At 48.3% G+C, this 26807-nt stretch overlaps 1 protein-coding gene across 1 annotated transcript in view; it reads right to left on the bottom strand.

Moving 5' to 3' along the window:
* Positions 1–26807, bottom strand: part of DNAH10 (dynein axonemal heavy chain 10) — a 1995301-nt gene that overhangs the window by 244353 nt on the left and 1724141 nt on the right. The window contains exon 62 of the mRNA XM_085636177.1: positions 23004–23151. Coding sequence (XP_085492303.1) covers positions 23004–23151 — 148 coding nt within the window. The remainder of the gene's footprint in view (positions 1–23003; positions 23152–26807) is intronic.

Genomic DNA, 26807 nt, shown 5'->3' on the forward strand with positions numbered 1-26807 from the left:
AAACTTTTTGGCAACCCTTAGGCATTTTTAACTCGCACCGCACGCACACACTCTCCCTCACGCCCAACCTGTTACCCACAAACCCGCATGCATCCATCGGCAGCTCTCTAAAAGATCTCCGTCAAAGAGACCCTTCGGGGGACCCGTAGGGCATTGCACCGCCGGCCCGACGAGGAGCAACTGCCCGATGATGAAGCATGACATCCCTTGGGATGTGTGAGGGCAACAAGAGACAATTTGTGTCTCTCCCCACCCCTTGACTTGGCATCTCTCTTTCTTTCTTTCCCCTGTTTCTCTCTCTCTTTTGTCCTCCCATTTTTGAGGACTACGTGTTGACTTCTTGCATACACCAATCCTGGAACAGTGCCCCTTGTTTGATTTACATATCTACAAAACCCACCTGTCCGACGTGATGTTATGCCAGTGGGGGAGGTGATGGTGAATCCTGCCACCCACTGGCCTCTAGTGGCCCTGAAAGGTCGGACTAGGGATGTTTAGAGGCTGCTGCAGGTGGTGTATGGGTGGACTGGCCCGCCCGCTGGCCCCCAGACCCGCATCGCTGGGTCCCACATCGGCAGCCACGCATAGAGTGGGTAGCTTGCGTGGCCCTGTGGCTCGATTGGGTGGAACGTGGTGGGGCACCCGTTCCGTAGCCATGAAATGGTCGAAAGGCAGACTGTGTGGTGTGAGAGGTTGCTGCAAGGCCCAAGGATCTGGCTGTAGCCCTAGAATCCTTGAAGCGCTCGGGCGCAGAGTCCGCTTTGTAACCAAACCAGCAACGGCCATCAAAGGACATGTCCAAAAGGGTAGATTGGACATCCCCCGAAAAACCAGACATCCTAAACTGGGCGAAGCGCCACAGGGCTACCGATGTGGAAACTGTTCTGCCCAGAAAGTCGGTGGTATCCAGCCTACACTTGATGGTTAACTTAGCTGCATCTCGACTCTCAGCAACTGCGTGGGTGAGCACGGCCCGGGCCTCCTCCGGGCACTGTGGCAGCACTTGAGCAACCATATCCCACACCGTATGGATATAACAGCCCAAGAGCAAAGCAGTGTTCACTGACCGCAGCCCTAAGCTGGCAGAAGAAAACATCATCTTACCAAGGTGGTCCAGATTCTTGTATTCCCTATCTGGGGGAGCAGTAGGGAATGCGCCTTTACAGGACAAGGCTTGGACCACCAAGCTATCGGGGGTGGGATGTCGGGAGAGAAAAAGTGGGTCGCCCGGGCGGTGGCATCAGGCAATCATCCTGCCCACATGAGCCCCTGTGCTGGGCTTGGACCAAGTGCCCAGAAGGATGTCTGTGAGGGCTTCATTTAAAGGCAGCAGGGGCTCCGAAGAGGCCGCTGCCGGCTGAAGCACCTTTGTCAGGAGGTTAGTCCGGCCTGCCACCTTAGGACGCTCAAGGCCCAAGGCCTCAGCCGCCCTACGCAACACCACTGCATAGGAAGTTCACTTCTCCATAGCCACATTAGGGGGGAGAGCATGCCAAGGTCTGGGGAGTTATCCAAACCACTGTCATCACCCAGTTCCTCTTGCCAGACCGACTCCTCAGCTAAAGAATCTCCAGACCTCTCCCAGTCCTCCTCACCCTCCTCTGGCTGCCACACAGGGCAATAGGGAACGCCAGGGATGAACAGTGGTACAAAAGTACCCTCTGGCGCCGGTACCAACGTCGGGCGACATCGGTCCGGTACCAGGTCTAAATTAGGGGTGACGCTGGGGCCGGCATCGGTGGCGTTGTCACTGGAATCAGCACCGGGGAAGGTACTGTGAGGACGACCGGTGCCGATTTGGGACCAGGCCTGGATCCCCAGGGGCCCTCAGGCGTCGGAACGTAAGCCGCCGGCATCGAAAGCCCAGGTCCACCAGTCCAGTCCGCGGGGCACAAAGGCGCACCTGCGGAGTCGGGCTGCCCAAAAATGCTATGACGAGCCTTGTAAAAGGCTCGAAGCTGGGCAGGGGACGCTCTGGCTCTGGGAAAAGGAGGGAATCGCAGAGCCGTCCCAGAAGCAGGCACTGAAGACACTGTTGACAGACGGGGAGAAGGCGAAGAGCAACAATACTTCTTCGCCTTCTTCTTGTGCTTCAACTTACCTGATAAGAGAAAAGACTTCGATGACAAGTGGTGGTGGCTCCGTGAATGGTCCCGCGACCTTCCTCTTGACCGGGACCTCAAGCGGTGTGGAGCTTTTGAGACCACTCCCGCAAAGACTTCGGATTCATAGACCAGCAGTCAGAGCACAACTTAGGGTCGTGGTCGCGCTCCAGGCACTAAAGGCACACAAGGTGCGGATCGTTGACAGACATCAACTTGTGACAGGGGTCACAAGGCTTGAAGCCCGTCCAACGATGGACATCCCTTGTGCTACCAGGAGTCGAAGACTCAAAAAGACATCGACAAAAGTCGAAAAAGGTTTAATCAAAAAGTGACTAAGGGGCACGATCTCTCCGGATCTGTGCTGGTTGGCACAGAAAAAGAAAGAACTGATGTCAGAGCGCAGGGGCGGCGTCTAAGTAGACGCCGCAATGTCATCCTGGTGACTATGGTGCCGACGACAGACACAGAGTCGACCGACGCCACCTACTGAGGTGCAGGGGTACTGCTACGCAAAAATTCTCCGGATCCAGTCTGATGCCTGGGGATAATTCTAAAGGTAATGAATCTATAACTACAGTCTCTTTCAGATATGGTGTGTACTGCACCAAGCCACAAATTTGTACCAACAACAGGCACACACAGTTATTGTCAAGGGACAACTAGCTGCCAAGATCAGTCGCCTCTATAGGAAGGTCAAAGGTGTTCAGCTGTCGCTGTTCAATCTCCAAGTATGAAAGGGAAGATTGCGAAGGGCCAGGTGCAGAGCCTTGCAGAATTGCTGTGACAACAGATACTCCCTGAGGGGCCACCTTATCGAAGGGCAGATGCTCATGCTCAGAAGCTCAGCATACCATACTCTCCGTGCCCAAGGACAGATACGGATGCCGAGAAGCTCAGCATACCATACTCTCCATGCCCAATCTAGAGGCACTTGGATGACTTGGGCCGGTCTGTCCTGTTCTTCTTCAGAATTCGTAACAGGAGAGGTATCAGCAGGAGTCCTGAGTTCCACCCTAGGTGGAACATGTCTCATAGTGAGAGATTGCTCTTTAAACTTCAACGCATAGAACTGGTGATATTGTGCATTTTCAGCAGCGGTGAATAGATCCACATTCACGGAAAAGACCTTGCGCCACCTCCGGGTGCAACTGACATTTGTGATCCACAATGTGCCGATGGCTGCTTTCATCTGCCATAGCATCTAAGGATCCTGCTGGGTCGTTCACCACCATGAAAATGTCTTGATGGTCCATCCATTTTTAAAGGTGCAGAGTCTCCTGGCACAGGGTCTGTGACCTCATCCCACTCTGTTCGTTGCAATATCACATGTCACTAGTGTTGTCCATAATCATTTGTAGCAATCTTCATTTGAAGGATGGAAGGAAGGATTTAATGCCAAGCAGATAGCCCTCAGCTAGGTTAATATAGAGCCAGCACTCCACCAGAGACTCAAAGCATATGATCTTCTCCTCCTCAAGGAGGCCGTTCCAACCCAAAAGCGATGAATCTGTCTCCACTGTCAGCTGTGGGTGGGGTAGTGACAGGGATCAGCAGCTGACCCATCTGCAGTCCAGTAGCCACCACGGCAAGTCCTTTGCAGTCTCCTCCAAAAAATGGAGGTGTTTGAAAAGATGCCCTTGATATTGACCCCACTGAGACTTCAGATCCCACTTAAGAGTCCGCATATGCCACCTAGCATGCTTGACCAGCAGGATGCCGGAGGATTAAGATCATGACCTGAATGTCCTGGGCTCTCCTTTCCAACAGATAGGTACAAACCCGAACCATGTCCAGTATGGCTCCGGTTAAGGGGAACGTCTGAGAATGAGTCAGGTGTGACTTTGGCATGTTGATAGTGAACCCGAAAGATGACAGGAGGTTCACTATAGTCTGGAGGAGGTTGTCAACTGTGTAAGGCAAGCCCACCTTCAACAGACAGTTGTTGAGATAGAGGAAGACTGGGACCCCGATTACCTTTGAATGTGTGCTGATACCACCACCATCACTTTCGTGAACACCTGAGGAGCACTAGTGAGACCAAAGGGGAGCACAGTGAACTGAAAATGTCCCTGACCCATCATGAACCGCAGAGAGTGCCAAGGGCCTTTGAGGACGGGAACTTGGAAATAGGCATCCTGCAGATCAAATGCCACCAACCAGGCTCCAGAGTTGAGGGATGACAAGACCCGGGTAGGGTGAGCATTTTGAAGTAGTCATTCTGGACTAAGGTATGGAGGGGGCACAAGTCTAATATAGGATGAAGGCCTCTATCTTTCTTTGGCACCAGAAAGTAGCAAGAATAACGCCTACATCACTTCTGGGGCAGGAACCCTCTTGATAGACCCTTTGGCCAAAATGGCTTGTATTTTATGCCATAAGATGTACAGATGGTCTTTATCAGTTGGTCCAGGGTCGGTGAGGGATGCGTGGGAGTGGCAATGAAGGGTAGGGTGAATCCTTTCTAGACAATCTGCAGGACCCACCTGTCTTATTTTATGGCCTACCAACCCAGCAAGAATCGTTGGATCCTGCCTCCAATGGGAAGCTGTGCTCCACTGAGGGCACAGTAAAGTTTTTTTTCTGTGAGTGCTGCGTTGCAGTAGACTGACTGGCTTATTTATCCTGACCACGGGGTCAGTTGCGAAATTGCTGGACATTTTGCTGAGGTTGAAGTGGCTACCGGTAAGGGGTGCCTCTGCAGATAAGCCCAGAGAGCGTGATGTGGCCCTGCTCTTTTTGAACAGCTCCAGAGCGGAATCTGCCTTGTCCCTAAAAAGGTTAGTCCCGTCACAGGTCATGTCCATAAGGGACACCTGAAAAATCTGTTGACCGCTGCCACTCGTGGCGACGAAGGGCAACACTGGTGCCAATGGCACACCAGATGGAATCAATGGTATCTAGGCCACAACAAATTGTGAATTTGGCCTTGTCATGACCATCCTGTAATATTTGGGTTAGGACAGGCATGGGTCTTACGGAACACCTTGGAGGATATGAGCCACCGAATCACAAAGTGTAAAGGATTCAGTGTTGCAGCAACCCAGCAGGCAAGTGGCATTAATGGACCGGAGGGGCAGACTGATGAACAAAAATACCCTCTACCAAAGGTCTTTTGGACTCGCTATAATCGGAGGCAGAGTGATTGGAAAAGTATTTTGAGTTTATCCAACTGGTAGATTGTTGTACGACTAAATTCTCAGGAGAGGGGTGCTGAGACAGAAATGCAGGATCACCGGGGGTTGGTCAATGGAATCTCGCAATTTCACGCCCAATGTAGGACCAGAAGAACAAGTTACTTACCTTCGGTAACGCTTTTTCTGGTGGATACAGTATCTGCCTGTGGATTCCTCACCTTGTGAATATCCCCTGCGCCAGCAACATTCGGAAACTTTTGTAGCAGTCCACGCCGATGAGGTCGAAGACGACGTCACAGAGGCACGGCTCCGCTCGCGACTCCGCTGACGTCACCGGCTCCATAAGAAGACCTCCTCGGCGTGATGACGTCAGTTCCACCCCTTTTTTCCGTGCCTTCGAGGCACACGGACGGACTGACAGCAATATGTACATAAACAGTATACACAGTACACAATATGCATAACAACACACACAGTGTGGAGAAGAAACATCAAAGCACTAGAAATAACCCAATGTCCTTGACAGTCATAAATACATTTGAAATCATCAATAGAATTACCGTCATAGAGTCACTGGAATAGAAGGATGGACAACGGGGAGGCGGGTGGGTCAGTGAGGAATCCACAGGCAGATACTGTATCCACCAGAAAAAGCGTTACCGAAGGTAAGTAACTTGTTCTTCTGATGGATACATCTGCCAGTGGATTCCTCACCTTGTGAATAGATTCCACAGCAGTCCCCACTCCCGGAGGAGGGTGTCCATCCCCCCTATACCAGAAAGTCCTGAAGGACGGAACGAGCAAAGTGTCCGTCCCTCCTCACCTCGGTGTCCAAGCAATAATGTTTTGCAAAGGTGTGAAGGGAGGCCCAAGTTGCCGCCCTACAAATGTCCTCCACAGGAACACCCCTAGATAAGGCAGATGTAGAAGACTTTGCTCTAGTAGAATGAGCCCTCAAACCCTCCGGAGGCTCCTTACCAGCTAGGGAGTAGCAGATCTTGATGCAAAGCACAATCCATCTTGAAAGGGTGCGCTTGTGCACCGCACGACCCTTTCTGCAGCCAGCAAAGCCCACAAAGAGCTGGTCATCAATCCTGTAGTCTTTTGTCCTGTCCAGGTAAAAGCTCACCGCCCTCTTAGGGTCCAAGCGGTGAAGTCTCTCCTCCTCCTTAGAAGGGTGAGGGGGAGGATAAAATGTAGGAAGAGTAATGGACTGCCCCAGATGGAAGGGAGTTACCACCTTAGGCAAAAACGCAGCCCTGGTCCGGAGTACCATCCGTTCAGCATGCACAGTCAAGAATGGGGGTTTTGAACTAAGAGCTTGAAGCTCACTTACCCTCCTTGCCGAGGTGATTGCAACGAGGAAAACCGTTTTAAATGACAACAGCCTCAAGGGACACTTATGTAAGGGCTCGAAGGGAGAACCCATAAGATAAGTCAGTACAAGGTTTAAATCCCATTGAGGTACAATAAAAGGAGTAGGAGGAAATTTATTCATGAGGCCCTTAAGAAACCTAAGCACAATAGGTGATTTAAACAATGACGGCTGATCCGGCAGGCATAGGAAAGCCGACAAAGCCGATAAATATCCTTTAACTGTGGCCACAGCAAAGCCTTGCTGAGCAAGAGAAAGGGCAAACTGCAAAATGTTAGACAAACGAGCCTTCAAGGGATCAATTGACCTCTCTCCACACCAGAGAACAAATTTAGACCATCTATATGAGTATATAGATTTGGTGGAGTGTCGCCTGGCCGATAAAATAACATCCACCACATCAGGAGGGAGAGAGAAAGAATTCAGGTTGCCCCGTTCAATCTCCAGGCATGAAGGTGTAAGCTCTGGAGGTGGGGGTGAAGAACCTGCCCCTCCGACTGCGAGAGGAGGTCTGCCCTCAGAGGGAGACGGAGCGGAGGGCACGAGGAGAGGTGGAGAAGATCTGTGTACCACACCCTTCTTGGCCAATCCGGGGCGATCAATATAACTTGGGCCCGGTCTTGGCGAATCTTCCTCAGAACCCGAGGAATCAAGGGTATGGGAGGAAACGCGTAAAGGAGTCGTGAGCCCCAACTCAACTGGAACGCGTCCCCTAACGCTCCCTGCAACGGATACTGGAGACTGCAGAATGACGGGCAGTGAGCGTTCTCGAGAGTGGCGAACAGGTCCACCCGAGGAGTTCCCCACTTCCGAAAGACGTGACGAACTACCTCTGGATAAAGCCTCCACTCTTGGTCGGCGGAGAACTGCCGACTGAGACTGTCCGCACGCACGTTCAGAACTCCGGCCAGATGATTTGCCATCAGACAAATCCGATGGTCCTGAGCCCAGGACCATAGACGCAGGGCCTCTCTGCAGAGACAAAGAGACCCCACTCCTCCCTGTTTGTTTATATACCACATCGCGGTCGTGTTGTCCGTCAGGACTTGAACAGACTGACCGTGAAGGGAAGGGAGAAAAGCCTTGAGCGCCAAACGTATCGCCCGTAACTCCAGAAGGTTGATGTGAAGCAACCTTTCCTCTGGAGACCAAAGACCCTTGATCTCCAGATCCCCCAGATGAGCACCCCAGCCTAAGGTGGATGCATCCGTTATCACTGTTGTCACCGATGGAGGTATATGGAAGGGCTTTCCTTGGGACAGATTGCCCTCCACGCTCCACCAAAATAGATCCGCCGCAGCTTCTCTGGAGATCCTCACAGACTCCCTGAGATCCCCTTTGTGCTGATACCACTGCTTGCGGAGGCACCACTGGAGCGCCCTCATGTGCCAGCGTGCATGGTTGACCAACAGTATGCAGGAGGCGAACAGACCGAGCAGGCGAAGGACCTTCAGAACTGGAACAACCGCTCCGCTGTAAAACAAAGGAATCATTTCCTGTATGTCGAGAATCCTTTGAGGAAGAGGGAATGCTCGACACACAGTAGTGTCCAGTACCGCACCTATGAACAGGTTGCGCTGAGAGGGCACCAGGTGAGATTTGGGCACATTGATCGAAAAACCCAATCTGTACAACAGCCGAGTTGTATCCTGCAGATGACACAGCACCTTCTCCGACGACTCCGCCTTGATCAGCCAGTCGTCCAAATAAGGGAAAACCGAAATTCCCGATCTTCTGAGATGGGCTGCCACCACTGCCATCACCTTTGTGAAGACTCGAGGTGCCGAAGTAAGACCAAACGGGAGGACCGCAAACTGATAATGTTGCGACCCTACCGTGAAACGGAGATACTTCCTGTGCGACTTCAGAATGGGGATGTGAAAATACGCATCCTGCAAGTCGAGCGACACCATCCAGTCCTCCTGATTCAGCGCCTGAAGAACCTGAGCAAGGGTGAGCATCTTGAACTTTTCCTGTTTCAGGTAAAAGTTCAGGATTCTGAGGTCTAATATCGGACGCAATCTGCCGTCCTTTTTCGGGATCAGAAAATACCGGGAGTAGCATCCCTGACCCCTCTCCTGCTCCGGGACCACCTCTATCGCACCTTTCTGAAACAACTTCAGGACTTCCTCCTGCAGGAGAAGACGGTGGTCCTCCGAGCAAGCCCCTTGACAAGGAGGGTAATTTGGAGGGAATTCCCGAAAGGGAAGGGCGTACCCATTTTCTACAAGATCCAGAACCCAGAGATCTGTAGTTACAGATTCCCAATCTTGTAGAAAATGGGTAAGCCGGCCCCCCACAGGACCAGCATGATCCGGAATGTCGAATCTAGGGCTGTTTTGCGGTGGTGGGAGGGGCAGAGGAGGAGGAAGAGGAGGAGGAGAGTTGACGGCCACGTGAGCGACCTCTAAGTCTTCCTCTATATCCTTTGGAGCCTTGCTGCTGCTGCTGCTGGGTTGGTCTATAAGAACGAAAACTCGCCCTTCCAAATCCTCTGTACCTCTTGAAAGTACCTCTCGGCTGGGATTGAAGGCCCAACGACCTAGCCGTAGCCTTACTCTCTTTGAAGCGCTCCAGAGCAGCATCAGCCTTCTTCCCGAACAGACCAGACCCATCAAAAGGTAAATCCAATAAAGTTGACTGGACATCCGAAGAGAATTCAGAGGACTTAAGCCACGCACCCCTCCTGGTGGCAACAGAAGACCCCATGACCCTGGCAACTGAGTCCGCTGTATCCAGGCCACTCTGAATAACTTGGCGAGCAGCCGCCTGGGCATCCGATAGTACTTCATTGAAGCCTGCTCTATCTTCCTCTGACAGTTTAGGTGCCAACTTTTTAGCTGAATCCATAAGCGCATGGATATAGCGCCCCAATAAACAAGTCGCATTAGAAGATTTTAATGCCATACTGGCTGATGAAAAGACCTTCTTGGCCGATTGGTCTACCTTCTTGGCCTCTCTGTCCCCTGGGACTTGAGGAAACGCACCTTTGGAACGTCCAGAACAAGCCGCCTGAACGACCAGACTTTCAGGTGAAGGGTGTGTTGACAAAAACTCAGGATCCCCTGGAGCCACCCTATACCTCCTTGCAACCACCTTGGACACCGCAGGAGCCGAAAAAGGCTTGCGCCACACATCCAACACAGGCTCCAAAATTGCCTCATTAAAAGGCAACTGAGGCTCTGACACCGCAGTTGGAGAGTGCAACACCTCAGTCAAGATATTGGACTTGAATTCAACAGATGGCAATTGAAGGTCCAACAACTCTGCAGCCTTTCTGATTACAGCATGATAAGGTGCCGCGTCTTTAGAAGGTTCATCCGATGGAGGAGTGATCTCCCACTCCGGAGACAAATCCAACCCACTTGCCTCCTTCAACTCGTCAAACACCTCATCGGATTCGACCAATTCCCCCTCTTCAGCCTCATCCATAAGATAGCACCTCTCCTCCAGCACTCTCTGCGCCTCCCTTCTGGAACGGATCCGCACCTGCGGCGTCGGCGGCGCCGTGATCGAATCCGACAGCGCCGGCAGAGGCGTCGAACGCGGATCAGCTGGAGCAGCCGGCGTCGAACGAGGTCGAGTCGGCGCCGGTGAAGAGGGAAGCGGCGTCGATGATCTCGGCGCCGGCATCTGCCAAGACGGCGTCGCTGGGAAGAAAGGCATAAATGGTGCTTGAGGATAAACCTGCGGCACTCCCAGATTAAAAGCCATCGGACCCATCGGACCCATAGGTGCACCAGAGGTATACATGGCCCGAGAAAACACCCCGTACATCGCATTGAGATAATGCGAGGGGTCCTGACCTGGATTAGGGAAAGCCGGATACTGGTCAGGTAACACCGGACTCGGGCCTGCCGGCGCCGACGGTGGAACTTGCGGCGTCACAGACTCACCCGGAGCCTGATTATCCTCATCCTGGGCCGGAGTCGGAGACGGAGCCGGAGGACTTGCAGGACCTGGAGAAGGCATCGGCGCCGGAGAGGACGCCGGCACCGGAGATTCAGCCGGAGCCGGAGAAGACACAGGAGAAGAAGGAACGGGAGGCGAAGCCGGGACAGGAGAAGGAGACACTGACTCCCTTCGACGCCGAGCAGGTGATTTTGACTTCGACGTCGAGGCCTTATGATGAGACGAATGCCTCCTCTTCTTCTTATGCTTCTTGTTCTTTGAAGCATGTCCCGAAGTCGACTTGGAAGCCGACCTCGACCTCGACCTGGATCTTCTTCTACCTCTTTTCTCCTTTTTCTTCATCCGGGCGATAAAAAGCTTTGCCTCTCTTTCTTTAAGAGCCTTCGAGCTCATCTTCCTGCAACACGAACAACCTTCAACATCGTGGTCCGAGGACAAACACCAAACGCAGTCGTCATGCGGGTCAGTGATGGACATGTGTTTGCCACATTCACGGCAAGGCTTGAAACCAGACTTCCTTGTCGACATTCTCGAAGAAAGACAGAGAAACTTCGGAATAAACACAAAGTAACAGGTAAAGCTACCAGTAACGATTCCCGAAATCCGTTGGCGTCGTCGGCGCGGAAAAAAGGGAACTGACGTCATCACGCCGAGGAGGTTTTCTTATGGAGCCGGTGACGTCAGCGGAGTCGCGAGCGGAGCCGTGCCTCTGTGACGTCGTCTTCGACCTCATCGGCGTGGACTGCTACAAAAGTTTCCGAATGTTGCTGGCGCAGGGGATATTCACAAGGTGAGGAATCCACTGGCAGATGTATCCATCAGAACAAGGTTTACCCGAGGCCCCTAGGAGTGTTTCATGGAGTACCCCATTTAGGGGAGAAGGAGCACAATAGTGGTTTGCCTCAGCTCAAGAAACTCGGAAAGAAATTGGTTTTGACCTCTGAGGTGAGAGACTTGAGGTTGAGAAATGTGGCCACCCTCCACATGACCACCACAAATAAAGCAATCTCTTCAGTAGAGGGTGTGAGGAGACCAGACTCAGGAGAGGTTTCTTGGTCACTTGCCTCCTGGAAATCATTATACCAATTCTCCTCATGGTATTATTGGCCAATTTCATCGCCTGCATTATCCTCATTGTCTGAATCTGTACCAAACAAGGAATGAGGTGTATGGGGTCTTCCTTGTGGAGGTGCGATGTCAAGCAGTGCAGGTTTTGGTTCAAAGAAAACCGAGCCTAGCCACATTAGAGGTCACAGGAGCGCCGACTGAGTAAGAGAGCACAATAGGCACCTCAACCTCCGTCTATACCGTTGGCATCGGCGTGGATGCTCCAGGAACAAGCATGGTTCACAGAGCCAGAGGTGAAGTCAGTAGAGGAGCCAGAGGAGGCATGGTTGATGCTTTGGAGAATCCAACTGGCACGGAGGGTGAACCTGTGAGCAGTATCCCAAATGGAGGACTTCTCGGCTCTTTGGGGCCTGCAAGAGCCAGAGGGAGTTGGAAGGGATCTGAAGTTTCGGAGCATGGCCTTGTGGAAATCTTGGATCTGCCTTGGTGTCACAGAGGTCCCAGAAACTCGGGTTGTGCCTGGACAAGTTGTGGGATTGGCTCAGAGGTCAACTGGCTACTGGAAGAGCAGTGTTCCCTCCTCTTGTCTTCTCAGGAGTACAAGAGTGGCAACAATGGTCAGAGTCCCACTTGGAAATGTTATGCTTTTTTTTCTATTTAGCTGAATACTTGGAGCACAACGATAAACAGCCTCGAGAATAAGTCTTGTGACTTCTGGCCCAGGAACGGGACTGAGACCAACCTTTGGACGTGGGCAGTAATCAATGAGGGGTTCTTCCGGTGCTTGCCGACAGACAGTTTCACCTTGTGGCCTTCGGGGACCTCGACAAGCAGTCATGAGAGGCTTTACAGATGTGACTTGATCTCAGGCAAACCTTTACTTGTGACAGTCCTCACAGGGTTTAAAATCTGTTGTCTTGTGAAGTGACGTTTCCCTTGCACACTGTAATTTTTTTGAGAACCAGAGGTAGTTCAGATCTGTGTCTGGGTATGTGGAAAGAAAGAAACTGATGCCAGCATGTGGGAGTGGCACCTATATAGGCTCAGCATATCATTTCAAGAGTGGAACTGCATCACAGTGGAGCTTCAAGGCGCAACCTACCGGCATGCAGAGGCACTGATGAAAAAACTTTCTGGATCCAGTATGATGCCTGGGGAGTACTGAAAAGGTGACAAAACTGCAGTTAGAAGTCTGTATCAGAAATCTCCTTTATGTGCTTACATAACAAGCTATCTGACTCATACATCAGTACATTACTTAGGGTAGTAAACAGCTAGTTAAGGCTGACAATTAGTTACGGGAAGATATCATACCATGGAAAACTAACTAATTGGTTGGCGACTTCCCAGTACAGATACAGGCTTATGTTCCACCGACACAATAGAACTTCAAGTACAAATGCAACTGTAGTTTAAGCTGGCAAAACAGATACTCAAGCTTCAAGCCACTTACGTGCAGTAGTAAGACAAAACGGAAGAACCGCAAACTGGTAGTGTTGCGACCCAACCGTAAATCGGAGATACTTCCTGTGCGACTTCAGGATTGGGATGTGAAAATATGCATCCTGTAGGTCGATGGACACCATCCAGTCCTCTTGCTACAGCGCCTGAAGAACCTGCGCTAGGGTAAGCATCTTGAATCTCTCCTGCTTGAGATATAGATTAAAAATTCTGAGATCCAAGATCGGACGTAATCTGCCATCCTTTTTGGAAAAATACCGGGAGTTGCATCCCTGACCCCTTTCCTGCTCCGGAACCACCTTTATCACACCTTCTTGTAACAGGGCAATAACCTCCTTTTGAAGGAGAAGTAAACGATGATCGGTGCAAAACCCTTGGCAAGGAGGGTAAGGAGGAGGGAATTCCCTGAAGGGAAGGGCATACCCAGTTTCTATGAGATCTAGAACCCAAAGGTCCGAAGTAATCGATTTCCAATCTTGTAGAAAATTGGTAAGCCGACCTCCCACAGGACCTACATGATCCAGGATGGCGGATCTAGGGCTGCTTTCCCACATTACCAGGAGGGGCTGGGGAGGTAGAGGAGGAGGAGAAGGATGGTTGACGCCCGGCTCCACGAAGGCGACCTCTGCCTTTACCCCTATAGGACTTTTACAAGGGGTTTTGTTGCTGCTGCTGCTGAGGCTGTCTGAAACTTCGAAAGGAAGACTTCCCGAAGCCTCTGTATCTTTTATAGCCATAACCTCTCGCCTGTGATTGCAGACCCATAGACATTGCCGTGGCCTTACTGTCCTTAAATCTTTGCAAAGCAGAATCTGCCTTCTCTCCTAAAAGTCTGGACCCATCAAAAGGCAGATCAAGAAGAGCAGCCTGCACATCGGGAGAGAACCCAGAAGACCTCAACCACGTATGTCATCTTGTTGCAATGGACGAACCCATCACCCTGGCAACAGAATACGCCTTGTCCAGGCCAGACTGGATGACTTGGAGAGCTGCAGCCTGAGAGTCCGCCAACACCTCAGTCAGATTTTCCCTGTCTTCCTCAGATAACTTAGGAATAAGCTGTTTGGCAGAGTCCATTTGGGCATGAATGTATCTACCCAAGAGACAAGTGGCATTGGTAGATTTCAGTGCCATGCTAGCTGAAGAAAAGACCTTCTTTGCAGACTGTTCCAGCTTCTTGGAATCCCTGTTGGCCGGAGCTTGTGGAAAAACCCCTGTAGACTGCTTCGAACAAGAACCCTGCACCACCAAGCTCTCAGGAGAGGGGTGAGATGAAAGGAACACTGGATCCCCAGGAGCAGGTCTATATCTTCTGGACACTGACCTTGGAACCGCAGGAGCAGAAAGAGAGTTGCGCCACACATCAAGTATTGGCTCAGTCAGTGCATCATTAAAGGGCAAGAGTGGTTCAACCACGAGGACAGAGAATGAAGCACCTCCCTAAGAAGATTAGGCTTATACTCAGCCATAGGGAGCTGCAAATCCAAAAGTTACGCAGCCTTCCTAATCACAGAATGGTACAGAGCAACCTCCTTCGAGGGGGAAACCTTCTGAGAAACAAAGTCCCACTCTGGAGAAGTGTCAAGTCCACTTGCCTCACACAAGTCCTCAAACACATCCTCTGTGTCATACACTTCTCCTTCCTCCCTCTCATCCACCTGGTACTGCTCCTCCTCCAACAACCTCTGCGCCTTTCTCCTCTCAGGAGAGGGGTGAGATGAAAGGAACACTGGATCCCCAGGAGCAGGTCTATATCTTCTGGACACTGACCTTGGAACCGCAGGAGCAGAAAGAGAGTTGCGCCACACATCAAGTATTGGCTCAGTCAGTGCATCATTAAAGGGCAAGAGTGGTTCAACCACAAGGACAGAGAATGAAGCACCTCCCTAAGAAGATTAGGCTTATACTCAGCCATAGGGAGCTGCAAATCCAAAAGTTACGCAGCCTTCCTAATCACAGAATAGTACAGAGCAACCTCCTTCGAGGGGGAAACCTTCTGAGAAACAAAGTCCCACTCTGGAGAAGTGTCAAGTCCACTTGCCTCACACAAGTCCTCAAACACATCCTCTGTGTCATACACTTCTCCTTCCTCCCTCTCATCCACCTGGTACTGCTCCTCCTCCAACAACCTCTGCGCCTTTCTCCTCGAGCACATCTTCGGTTGCGGCGGCGCCACACGTGGCGTTGATGGCTCCGGGAGCAGCGTTGAAGGAGGATCCACTGTAGTAACTGGCGCCAATCGAATCCAAGAAGCTTCACGGGATGGAGCCAGGGACTGCCCATACGGCGTCAAAATCCTCGGAGCCGGAAAATGGCAAGACGGCATCGCTGACATGAAAGGCACAAAGGGGGCCAGTGGATACCGGTGAGGCGCACCCAAATTAAATGCCAAAGGACCCATGGGACCCGAAGGTGCACCAGAGGGGTATGAGGCCCTGGCGAACACGCCATACATTGCATTCAGAAAATGATGGAACCGAACCTGGCGCCAGAAACTGTGGATATTGAGCTGGTTCTAGATCCAAACGAGGCACCTCTGGAGTCAGAGCCGCTGTAGCCACATGCAGAGCCGCAGGAGCCGAAAACACCTCAGCATCAGCCGGATTCGACACACCCTCTGAAGTCAGTGAGAATCTCATCGTCGATGACTGCTCTGGAGTCCCTTTGTATGATGGAGAATGGATCGGAGTCGCCTGAGGAGCCACTGAAGGAGAGGGAGAGACAAAGTCCTTTACTCGAAGTCGAGGAGTTGGAGAAGGCGACCTCGACACCACAGCCTTCGACGACCGGCACCGAGAAGCATGTCTCTTCTTCTTCTTATGTTTTTTCTTGAAGTCATGCGACGTCGATGACCTGGACTTTGACCTTTTTCGACCCCTTTTTTCTTTTCTTGCCTTGGCCATATACAGCTTGGCCTCCCTCTCCTTCAAAGTCTTCAGGTTCATCTTGCTGCAGGAGGAACAGCCCTCGACGTCGTGGTCAGACGACAAACACCAAAGACAGTCTTCATGCGAGTCAGTAATAGACATATGACCCCTGCATTCCTTACAGGGCCTAAAGCCAGACTTCTTCGGAGCAGACATGCCAAAAGAAAGATACAATCAAAATAACAACGTATCCAGTCAAAAGTATGGAGAGTCCCAGAAAAAACCGTTAGCGTTGACAGCGTGGAAAAAAGGGAACTGACGTCATCACGCCGACGTGGTCCTCTTATGGCTCCAGTGACGTCATGCGGAACCACGTGTGGAGCCATGGTATTGTGACGACCTCGTCGGCGTGGAGAGCTAGGAAAATTTCCGCTGAATAGCTGGCGCAGGGGATATTCATAAGGTGAGGAATCCACAGGCAGATATATCCATCAGAAGTGGAGTTGCATACCTAGGCGCCGGAGGAGGATAACTTTCCTCGGATTCGGAGGAGTAAAAGCCCTCAGTGCTAGAGAGGGCGCTGTAGACACCCCTGGAGAAGTTGTTGGAGATATTTCAAGTCTGCAACGTCGCCTAGGATTCAGGGACATCCTTTGAAGAGCGGTGTCGAGAACCATGGTGCTGCTTCTTCTCATGCTTCTTGGAGGATCTCGAAGTATGAGGCCTCAGCGACTTCGACCGGGTTCAAGACCTCCTGCGACCCCTCTTCTGTCTCTTGGCTTTGGCCATGAGTAGCACGGCCTACCTCTCATTCAGGGCCTTTGGATTAATCCGTTTGCAAGGAGAGCATGTCCCGACATCATGATCTTAAGACAAACACCACAAACAATCTTCATGCGGGTCAGTGATGGACATTTGGCCCACGCATTCCCTGCAAGGCTTGAATCCCGGCTTTCTAGGAGGAGTCATCTTCAGAGGCTACAAAGCAACAGTATCGAAGAAATCTCCTAGAAAGGGAGAGTCTGGTAAAAAAAAAAAAAATCCCGTCAGATGACGTCACACGGAGTCATGTGCGAAGCCATTCCAATGTGACGTTCTCTCGAAGTGGGAGAGCTGAGGAAAAAGTTTGCGAGGAATGCCACACATTGCGATAATTCAAAAGTTGAGGAATCCACAGGCAGATGTATCCATCAGAACCTACCTTTTAAATGTGAATAAGTCACCTCCTATGTAGGCCTGATAACCCACATAGCAGGGTGCATGGTATTTAAAAGCAGGTCATGTAGAAATGTAAAGTTAATCTGCCCTTAAAGTGGCATGCACCCAAAAAGCTATTTTTACTGTAGGAAGGCTGGTCCATTAAGAAACGCTAGGAAGCGATATTGAATACTAATAGTGTCTCTTAGGATTAAGAGCAGCTAAAACAATAAACAACTATTTTTAATAGTTAGCAAATTACAATTCAATTGTGAAGTCAGATTTGCATTAACTATTAAAGAAAAGTAACTTTAAAAAATCACCTTTAACCTGTCTGCAGTCCCTGTGTGCTAATTTGCATTAGGTCTCCAGCCTCTCCCAGCCTCAGCCTTGAATAGGTGTGAGTGAGGTGTGGAATGCCTCCCAGGAGCAAATATTACGCTGGCCTAATGGGAAGCGAAGGCTAATCTGTTCTCCACATAATATTCCAAGTGGTGGCTGTGGGCATCCTGTGACATCACCCTGTCAAATCCTGCTTGACAGGTCTGTAGAGCCACATTTATCACTTGGTGCACCCTTGAAAGGGAGAGAACAGTATGGCGAGACAATTCTTGCATAGTCACTGTTTGGTTGATGAAGGACATTGCTTTTGTCCTACCAGACTTATGTCTCTTGTTTTGTTGTGGGTACAGCACCTGCTTCAAACTGGATTTTAGTGTTAGATGTGGGACAACACTAGGATTGCCATGGTACACTCTCCACTCACACCCCCCGCCTCAGAGTTCATGTTTACTGTGGCTGAAGACTTTTGCCATCTTGAAAATTTCCAGACACGTGGCATTTTGTGCCATTTTACATAAGGCAAACAAGAACTACTGAAGATATGGGTAGCGTTGGCCCCAGACACTTTTACCCCATTGGTTATAGAGTGCCTAGGAGTCACCCTCAACCACTAGCTGTTGCCAAGCATAAATGTGGCATCCCCAGGCACCCTCTACAGAATACATTCCGGATATGTGGAAGATCAAAAGAGGACTGGCTCAGCTGTCTGTGACCTGACAGTAGCCCTAAAGTGCCGGATTGGCTTCCTTTTATACCCAGGACAAAGACGTGGACTGCAAGGGTCAGCTGTCTTACCTCCTGTTTGGGTACAGGGAGACAACAAGCTGCAAGAGACCTTTTCCTGGAAGTACCCAGCTGACCAGTGGCAACTGGTTCTGGACTGCCTCAAGCTGTTGGCCTCTGCCTGACACCATGTGGGTCTCTAAGTGCCTCTCCTTAAGTCCCAGGGTCCTTAGAATTGTACTCCTGTGGTTGGTTGGAATTTAAATGACTAAGTCAGAAGGTAAAACCTTTGACCAGGATGAAAGTGGTTGGTGTATCCAACCCGAGCTCCATCACAATCGGCCTCAAATCATGTCTAGGCCCTGGCCTACTGCCACCATTGACCATCACTGGCATTTGCGTTATTTTGCTCTATTTTTATTTAAAACTTTAAAGATTCATATCTGTGGTTCCCCTTATTAGATTTTTGCCATTTTGTTTATAAAGGTTTACACTATTTTTCCAATTTGGTTTGGGATTTTTATTGCTTAGTCTTTTGACTTTGTTACTGTTCTGGTACTGCAAAAATACTTCACACACTGCTCGAAGTCTGCTCCATGCCATAGCTACCAGGGGGTTGATTTAGTGACTTTGAGAGTTCCCCCTGACAAGAGTTTTGATTATTCCTTGAGGTGAGATGTCCCCCACCCCAAATAATAATCCAATTCCTTACAATGATCTTGAATAATTCCTGAATTCCATTACTATAAACCACAGTCCTTTAGCCCTTAGCTAGATATGTGCATAAGAACTATCAATAGTAGGTTTTTTCATTTGAGTAGCTCACTACATCCTTGCATCCAGAGAAAGTAAAGTACCATGCATATCAGCCTATAAAGTAATGGCATTACCATGATTGCCTTTATCACGCATGCCTATACAACACTTATTATTACAAATGCAAGCCTTAACCACGCAATTACATTAACATTTGAAATACCTTTAACAAGCATGCTTTTACCACAAATGTTTTTACCACGAAATTTGTATTCAATAAATACTACAGAAAATATTCAGTAATGCAAATTAAAACATTACAATATAAGCAATATTAAGGCATTGTTTTATATTTTTAAAACGAGCCTCTACTAAGATGAAGGATCCCTGTACCTGAGAAAGTCACAAGAAAATGTGAAATTAATTTGAATATTTAAATATATATATATATTAGAATTTAAATTCATATAAATTATTTAAAAATAATAATAAACTATTAAGATTATGAATATTACTATAATACTATACTATAAAACTACTAAAATCAATACCTACATCTACTTACCGTTATGCGTGGTAAAGGTATGCATGGTAGCGGTATATGCATGGTAAAGACTTCGTTGTAAAGGTAAGTCGTTTAAAGACTGCATGGTAAAGGCTGTTTCTACCTGCCTACATTCTCTGAGTTACCTAAAGCCAACGCCACCTCATACTTGAAACTCAGTTCAGCAGGCTAATAAGTGCAAGAGGCCTTGAATAGATTGCACAGACCATCTTCCTCATCTTCAAATCTCATCTTCTCACTTTCTCAACAACAAAATTACCACCTTCACAAACACTTAAAACTGCCACAAGCATCAGATTATTGTTGTCCTCTGACAATGCTGCCACCGAGTTTCAGGATGACAACTTCTAAACTTACCTAGTAAACCATACCTCATCAGACTTCAGACACTGGTCTTTCTGTAAGCTAATCTCCAAGGAGCATGTTTTAGCTGCTGCTTAATATTAGGCAGGCACTCACTTGAGTATCCATGGACACAGACTTCCACAATTTTGGCACCCTAGAGAAGAAGGGTCCATCTCCTCTTCTCTCGGGTTTATATTTCGTGAGAACCAGGAGATGACAAACATGTAGGGGTGGGGTAGTGACCACCTTTATAAATTAGGGCCTGTTTGTTCGGGCACGTAAATATCAAAATGCCTACTGGATGCCACTGGCAATTAGTTCAAGACAGACAGATGATAGAGAACTTCCTAATTCATAATGCCCCATATAGGTGTACACCTTGCATATTGCACAATGTGCCACTTTGCTGTAAGCTTCTCCAGTACACCTGAACAGGTGGCTTATATAAGTCAATCCATGTGTTTATGCTTCGCCTACAACTACACTTAGATGTTGTTCTGACAGAGCAGTACCTGCTTGCTCAATATGAGAACACGGAAGTAATAGTTATGAAATATTGCGGAAATTGTAGCATTCAATATAATTAATGTGTGTTATATCATGCACTTTTTTTACTGGATAGAGAATTATGGCCATAAGAATTGGAATTCACATTGAGGCAAACTTTACAACACATTTGTCACTGAAAATTATAAATTACGTCTTTGCGACATTTAAGTGCAGAGTGCTCGACTCTGAAGTATTCTTGCAAGTGAACCAGTGGGTAAATGAGGTGTTGGGAATTGTTTGTCACTGGAGTAGAATTACATCTTTTAAGGCAGGTGATGGAATAGAGGAATCATATCATGAAAATTATCAAGATGAGAATTGATATCTGCTGTATCCCACATTGGTTTGTGAAAGGCAAGCATTTGCCATGCCTTGCTGCAATAAACCATTTAGAAAGCAATCTACATTCCAATGTATGTTTCTGCTGGCTGCCACTGTTTTGAATAATTTCTCAAACTTGGGTGTGGGAGCAAGAACCAAAACGTAGCCTTTTTGCTGCCCTCGGGAGGTATATATACATAAAAAATGTATTGGAATACATGGAAACACTAGCAGTGAAAGGGTTTTAACATGAATCACACTAGTGTGGCGTCATCAAGCCTCATGGAATGCAGAGTAGACTGTTAAGGACTAGATCGCCCATAAAATATAGAATTATAGATGGATAACAGTGAATAATGGGGATCTTGTTCACCTTGGGCTTTTTTGTGACATCAAATACCTGAGAGCGTAGATAGTGTTGTCAACACAACGTGTTCTGCTACCCTACACAACACCATCTCTTCAATACACTATTCCCTTGCACAAATATATAAAAATATTACCTGGTGTTTAGCCACCCACCAAAAGCCACTTTCTGTGTCTTCTCTCCCACTCCGCACCTGAAGCTGTGCTCTCCATTCACCACCGGAGCAGAAAGCCAGCACCACACTGACAGGCTCTCTGAGAGCCCTGCCAGTGTGGCCAATAATTCCAACTTGTGGTTCCTTCTATTGCTACTTCATACCAGTGAAGAACTAGATTTAGAATCTATTTATAGTTCAGGTGGTCAGAATACCACCCTCAAGCACCCAACATTTGACTTACAGAAATTCCTCCAGAATTTTAATGGTGTTATCCAAGACAATTCTTACCAAAAACGTGCTATTTTCAATTCTCATTGTAGTAAATTCTGTTAACCTGACCTAAAGTGTTCATCAAAGACTACTTCTCTTTTTTCAATTTCCATTATTCCTATACATATCTCGCTTCCTAAACTAGGTATTATACGTAGGGTACTGCTGTCATTTCCAGAGCTCGAGTACACGTTTCATTTTCCAGTAGGTTATTTCTATAGCACACTGTTGGCATTTCATTGTTCCTGTACCTGTCTCTTCTTACAGTAGGTGTTCTTCCTAGATTAATAAACGCATTTCCTTTCTTCTTGTACATAGAGCACTTATAATTTTCAATATTTTAATATAAAACTTGACTTTTAACCTAGTTACTCTGCATAGAGCATTGTCATCATGCCATTAGGTAATATGCATTGAGCAGTGCTATAATCTCAATTATGTCTGTTCATTGCTTCCATTTTACCGTAAGTGTTCTGCATGAGGCACAACTATCATTTTTATTTTTTATGTACGCATTCTCCATGATACAGTAAACATTATGCTTGAGCGCTCCTTTAATTTCCATTTTTTGTGTACACATCCTCGAGTCTATCATATTTTAAGGTGGGCTGGAAAGAGCACTGCTATCATTTCCATCATTACAAACACTAGTTTCCCCTTAATCTAGGCAATTTGCACAAAACACTGCAACCAATGCAATTATTCCTGCACACATATTCCATTTTACTCTAGGTTTCCTGCATGAAGTACTGTGATCTCTCCCATTGTTTATGCATACATCTTCCATTTTACACTAGGTTTCCTGCATGAAGTACTGCGATCTCTCCATTTGTTTATGCACAGATCTTCCATTTTACACTAGGTTTCCTGCCTGAAGTACTGCGATCTCTCCCATTGTTTGTTCACACATCTTCCATCTTATTCTAGGTTTTCTGCCTTGACCACTGCTATCATTTCTCATGTACACATCTTCCATCAGAAACTAAGCAAAAAGCTATAATCTTATCAATCAAAAAGCGTAGACAGGAGAGCATGAAATGTAGACTTTAGTGGTCAAGGCGGACAACTGATTTCACTCCACCAATAGCCATCTTTGCAACAAGACCCAACTTGCAATATTCTTCGACCATCAGTTAATAAGTATGCACAAACAGGAGGACTATTTGACCAAAAATCATAAACCTGCACTTTGAATGTGCATGGATCTGGGGACAGGTTGCTTCCTCTAGCAAGTGCGCTAACCCTATTCTAATCTAGACACCCTGCACACCATCACAGGATTTGACTTACCCTGGTGCCAGCCAGAACAAAGCTCTTTTAATCCTCACTATGACTGCAAAAAGTTCCACAAGGGCCAATAAATGGGAACTTGAGCTACTGGAGCTCCTGTTTTGGTGTACTTTTTAGATAAATATAAATATCTGAAAACAACAGACATCAAAAGTGAGTGCTGCAGTTAAACCTTCATCAAGCCTTCATCAAACATCACCTTTAGATTGCTCTTTTCTTCTTTTCTCTTGATCCAGTTCAAGGCCTGCTGCTGAGGATCGATACACAGAGGGAAGCGGCTGGCACGGGTAGTTAGTATCCCATTCTGGACAGATAGCTCATCAGGCGGGAGGCCCTCTGAACCCCACCTAGGAATTAAACACATTATGCCCTTTATCATTGTGGTTAACTGTAACTGCCTCACATACAGGAGCACTCATTGTTTAGTGATAAGGTTATAAAATTAAAATGACTACCCTGTCACAACAGTATTAATATCAACCTATATCACCCCCACCCTGCTACAAAAATAACAAGTTAGTTACCTTCGGTAATACTTTTTCTGGTAGAGACTATCAAGCCACAGATTCCTCACCTTTTTAATATTTCCCTTGGCGTCCAACTGGCTATCGAAAGTTTTCAGGAGCACCACGGCGCACAGGGCTGATGCCATTCTGCTCCAGAAATTACACGCAGAGCCCATATAGGCTCCACCCCTTCTCGCTGAGGTCAATTGCTTTCGAGGCTGTCTGTGACCCCAGACGCAGAGCCTGAAGAGCAAATTGGTTTTAATCAGAGGGCAGGTTCCTGGATAGAATTCAATCAGAGAATGGGGAGGAAAGGTAGGGTTCGGTGAGGAATCTGCAGCTAGACAGAGTCTTTACAGAAAGAGCGTTACCAAAGTTAAGTAGCTTTGTTAATTACAGAGGCAGAAAGGGGAAACACATGTTGTAGCCCTTTCAAAAATCGCATCATAAGTGGTGCCTTGAAAGAGGAGGGCTAATATGGCAACTATAAGAAGGAAGAAAGGGCAGAAAGATAATCCTTATCCATGCCCAAAGCAAAGCTTGGCCGGGCAAGAGACAGAACAAATAACAGAATGTCAGATAACTTGGCTTTGAGGGAGTCAATCTGGAGTGTGCCACACCAAAGCACACATTTATAGCCACAACAGGTGTATACAGTTTTCCACCTGGCTGCCAAGATAACATCAAACACCTACAGATGAAGGCTGAAGGTGTTCAGCCGTCACCGCGTAATCTCCAAGCATGAAGGTGGAGATTGCAAAGGCCCGGGTGCAGAATCCTGCCTTGTTGCTGCGATAGCAGATCCTCCTGGAGGGGGAGCCTGATCGGAGGATAGATGCTCAAGCCCAGGAGTTTTGAGCATCATACACTCAGTGCCCAATCCAGAGGCACAAAAATGACTTGGTCCTGGTTGGTACTGATCTTCTTGAGAAGTCGGGGCAGGAGTGGTATCGTCGGAAAAGCATACAGGAGTCCAAAGTTCTATTCAAGTCAGAATGCGTCTCCGAGTGAGACACGCCTTGGAAACTCCAACATGCACAAGTGCTGACATTGTGCATTCTCAGCAGTGGTGAAGAGAGATGCAGTCATATTTCTCCCCATTCATGGAAAAGGCATTGCACCACATTGGGGTATAAGTGCCACTCGCGCTCCCTGAGGCATCAACAGCTGACTGTATCTGCTCTAACGTTCAAAGAGCCTGCCCGGGCGGTCCAGACTTTTCTAGGGTGCTGTGCCTCCTGTCCAGAATAGTTCTGATGAAGGGGAGCAGGAGTCAGGTGTGACTTCGTCACATTGATAGTAAACCCAAGGATGACAAGAGGTTCGCCACAGGGGTGGCTATTAACTGCCTGGGGTAAGACTGCCTTCAACAGCCAGTCGTCGAGGTAAGGGAATACTGGCACCCTTTTCCTCTGAAGGTGTGCTGCTACGACTGCCATCACTTTTGTGAACACCTGAGGGGCGCTGGTGAGACCAAAGGGTAGTACAGCAAACTAAAAATGCTTCTGTTCCACCCTGAACCACAGATAGCGCTGATGGGCCTTCAGGACAGGATATGGAATTTGGCATCCGGCAGGTCAAGTACTACCATCCAGTCTCCAGGGTCGAGGGGAGACAAGACCTGGGCTAGGGTGAGCATTTAGAATTTCACCTTCCAGGGAAAGGCATTGAGGCGGAGCAAGTCTTAAATAGAACGAAGGCTTCTGACCTTCTAGGGCCGCAGAAAGTAGTGGGTATAACAACCACATCCCACTTCTATCATTGTCACCCTCTTAATAGACTCTTTTGCCCAAACAGCTTACTCTTCCTGCCGCAAAATGGAGAGATGGTCCTCCGTCAGTCACTGGAAGGATGGTGAAAGGTGCGATAGCAAGAGAATAAAGAGTAGGGTATGTCCTCGTTGAGCAATCTTCAGGGCCCACTTGTCTGATGTTATGGCCTGCTTACCTGGCAAGAATCATCGGCTACTGCCTCCCACTGGGTGGTTGTGCTCCACTAAAGGGCACAGTAAAGAAGTTTGTCAGATGAGGATGTAGCAAAGAAGGTAGTGCCTGGGTGGTCAGGTCACCTTGGTTTCAACTGCAATTCTGCTGGGTGCCTTACAGTTTGGACTGACTTGTGGTATGGGTAGCTCTGCCAAAGCCATTAAAAGAGTGGTAGAGACCAGGGAGCATTCTATGGCCTGCTGTCCTTGAACTGCTCTAAAGTTGAGTCTGCCTTGTCCCCAAACAGGCGAGTCCCATCAACGGCATGTCCATGAGGGATGACTCGACGTCACCCAACAAAAACGGTGGACCGCAGCCAAGTATGCTGGAAAATGGCAACACTGGTACCAATGGGTCGTCTGATGGAATCAGTGGTGTCCGAGCCACAACAAATTGTAAACTTGGCCGTGTCACGACCATCCTGAATAGCCTGGGCGAAGGCAGTTTGGAGATATTCAGGGATACCAGGGAGGACTTGAGGTCCTGAATCCCAAAGTACTTGGGAATAGCGCCCCAGCAGGCAACTGTCATTTACAGATCAAAGCTGATGGACGAGAAGAATAAGTTACTTACCTGTAATCCTAGTTCTCTTACAGGGGTATCCTCATCAAAGCCATAAGCAGTGAATATTCCCACCCATGCGTGGGCACCCCGGAAAATATATAACAATTATATCTGAAAATATATATATAATATATATATATATATATATATTACCTACTGGCGGTCGCCAGTAGGTAGTTATAGTTAGGACCCCTTTTCCATAGGAAATCCGCAACATTCTATTTTGAATAACTTTGGCGCCGGTCGATGAATCCTCGCGAATTTCTCAAAATAGGTGGGGCGCTACGCTCCGCTCCTACCCTGAAAGTCTCGGGGGGATTCGTCAAGCGGGGGCTGAGATAAAAGGGGGGTCCCAAAACGCGTTTTTCCCATGCATTTTTCCATAGGACCTTTAGAACGAGCTACAGCCCGAACGGCTGAACAGAATTACTAGAAATTTGGCAGAGAGGTAGTCCCTATGTCAAGGAAGTGCCTTTTGTAGGTTTGGTGTAAATCTGTTCAGTAGATTCTGAGAAAATAGCCTTTAAATCAATATATATATCTGAGCCCGCTTACGGTACGCTTACCGTACGCTTACCGTACGCGTACGGTGGCGTGCGCGAGCGCGATTCTGATTGGCTCTTAGATCTTAGTAAACATTCGAATCGGCCGAAACCAGGAAGCGGCGTCCGCCATTTTGTCTCTCGCACTGAGTGTTATTTATCAAACATGATGCCCAAAAACATGTTACGGGGCTGTTTTGACAACTCCCTCCCACATAGTCATGTTGAGGGAGTCCCCAAACATCCCCCAAGAGCAAAAACGGTTTTATTTTTTTTTTGGCAATTTCGCCGAGTACGCTTACCGTCCGCTTACCGTAAGCGTACGGTAAAAAATAGAAATAAAAAAAACACTATCCACACTTACCCCACCCCCTGTGCTTTTGGTGGCCGTAGGCCACCAAATGTA

The sequence above is a fragment of the Triturus cristatus genome, chromosome 11, assembly GCF_964204655.1.
Source record: "Triturus cristatus chromosome 11, aTriCri1.1, whole genome shotgun sequence".
Lineage (NCBI taxonomy): Eukaryota > Metazoa > Chordata > Amphibia > Caudata > Salamandridae > Triturus > Triturus cristatus.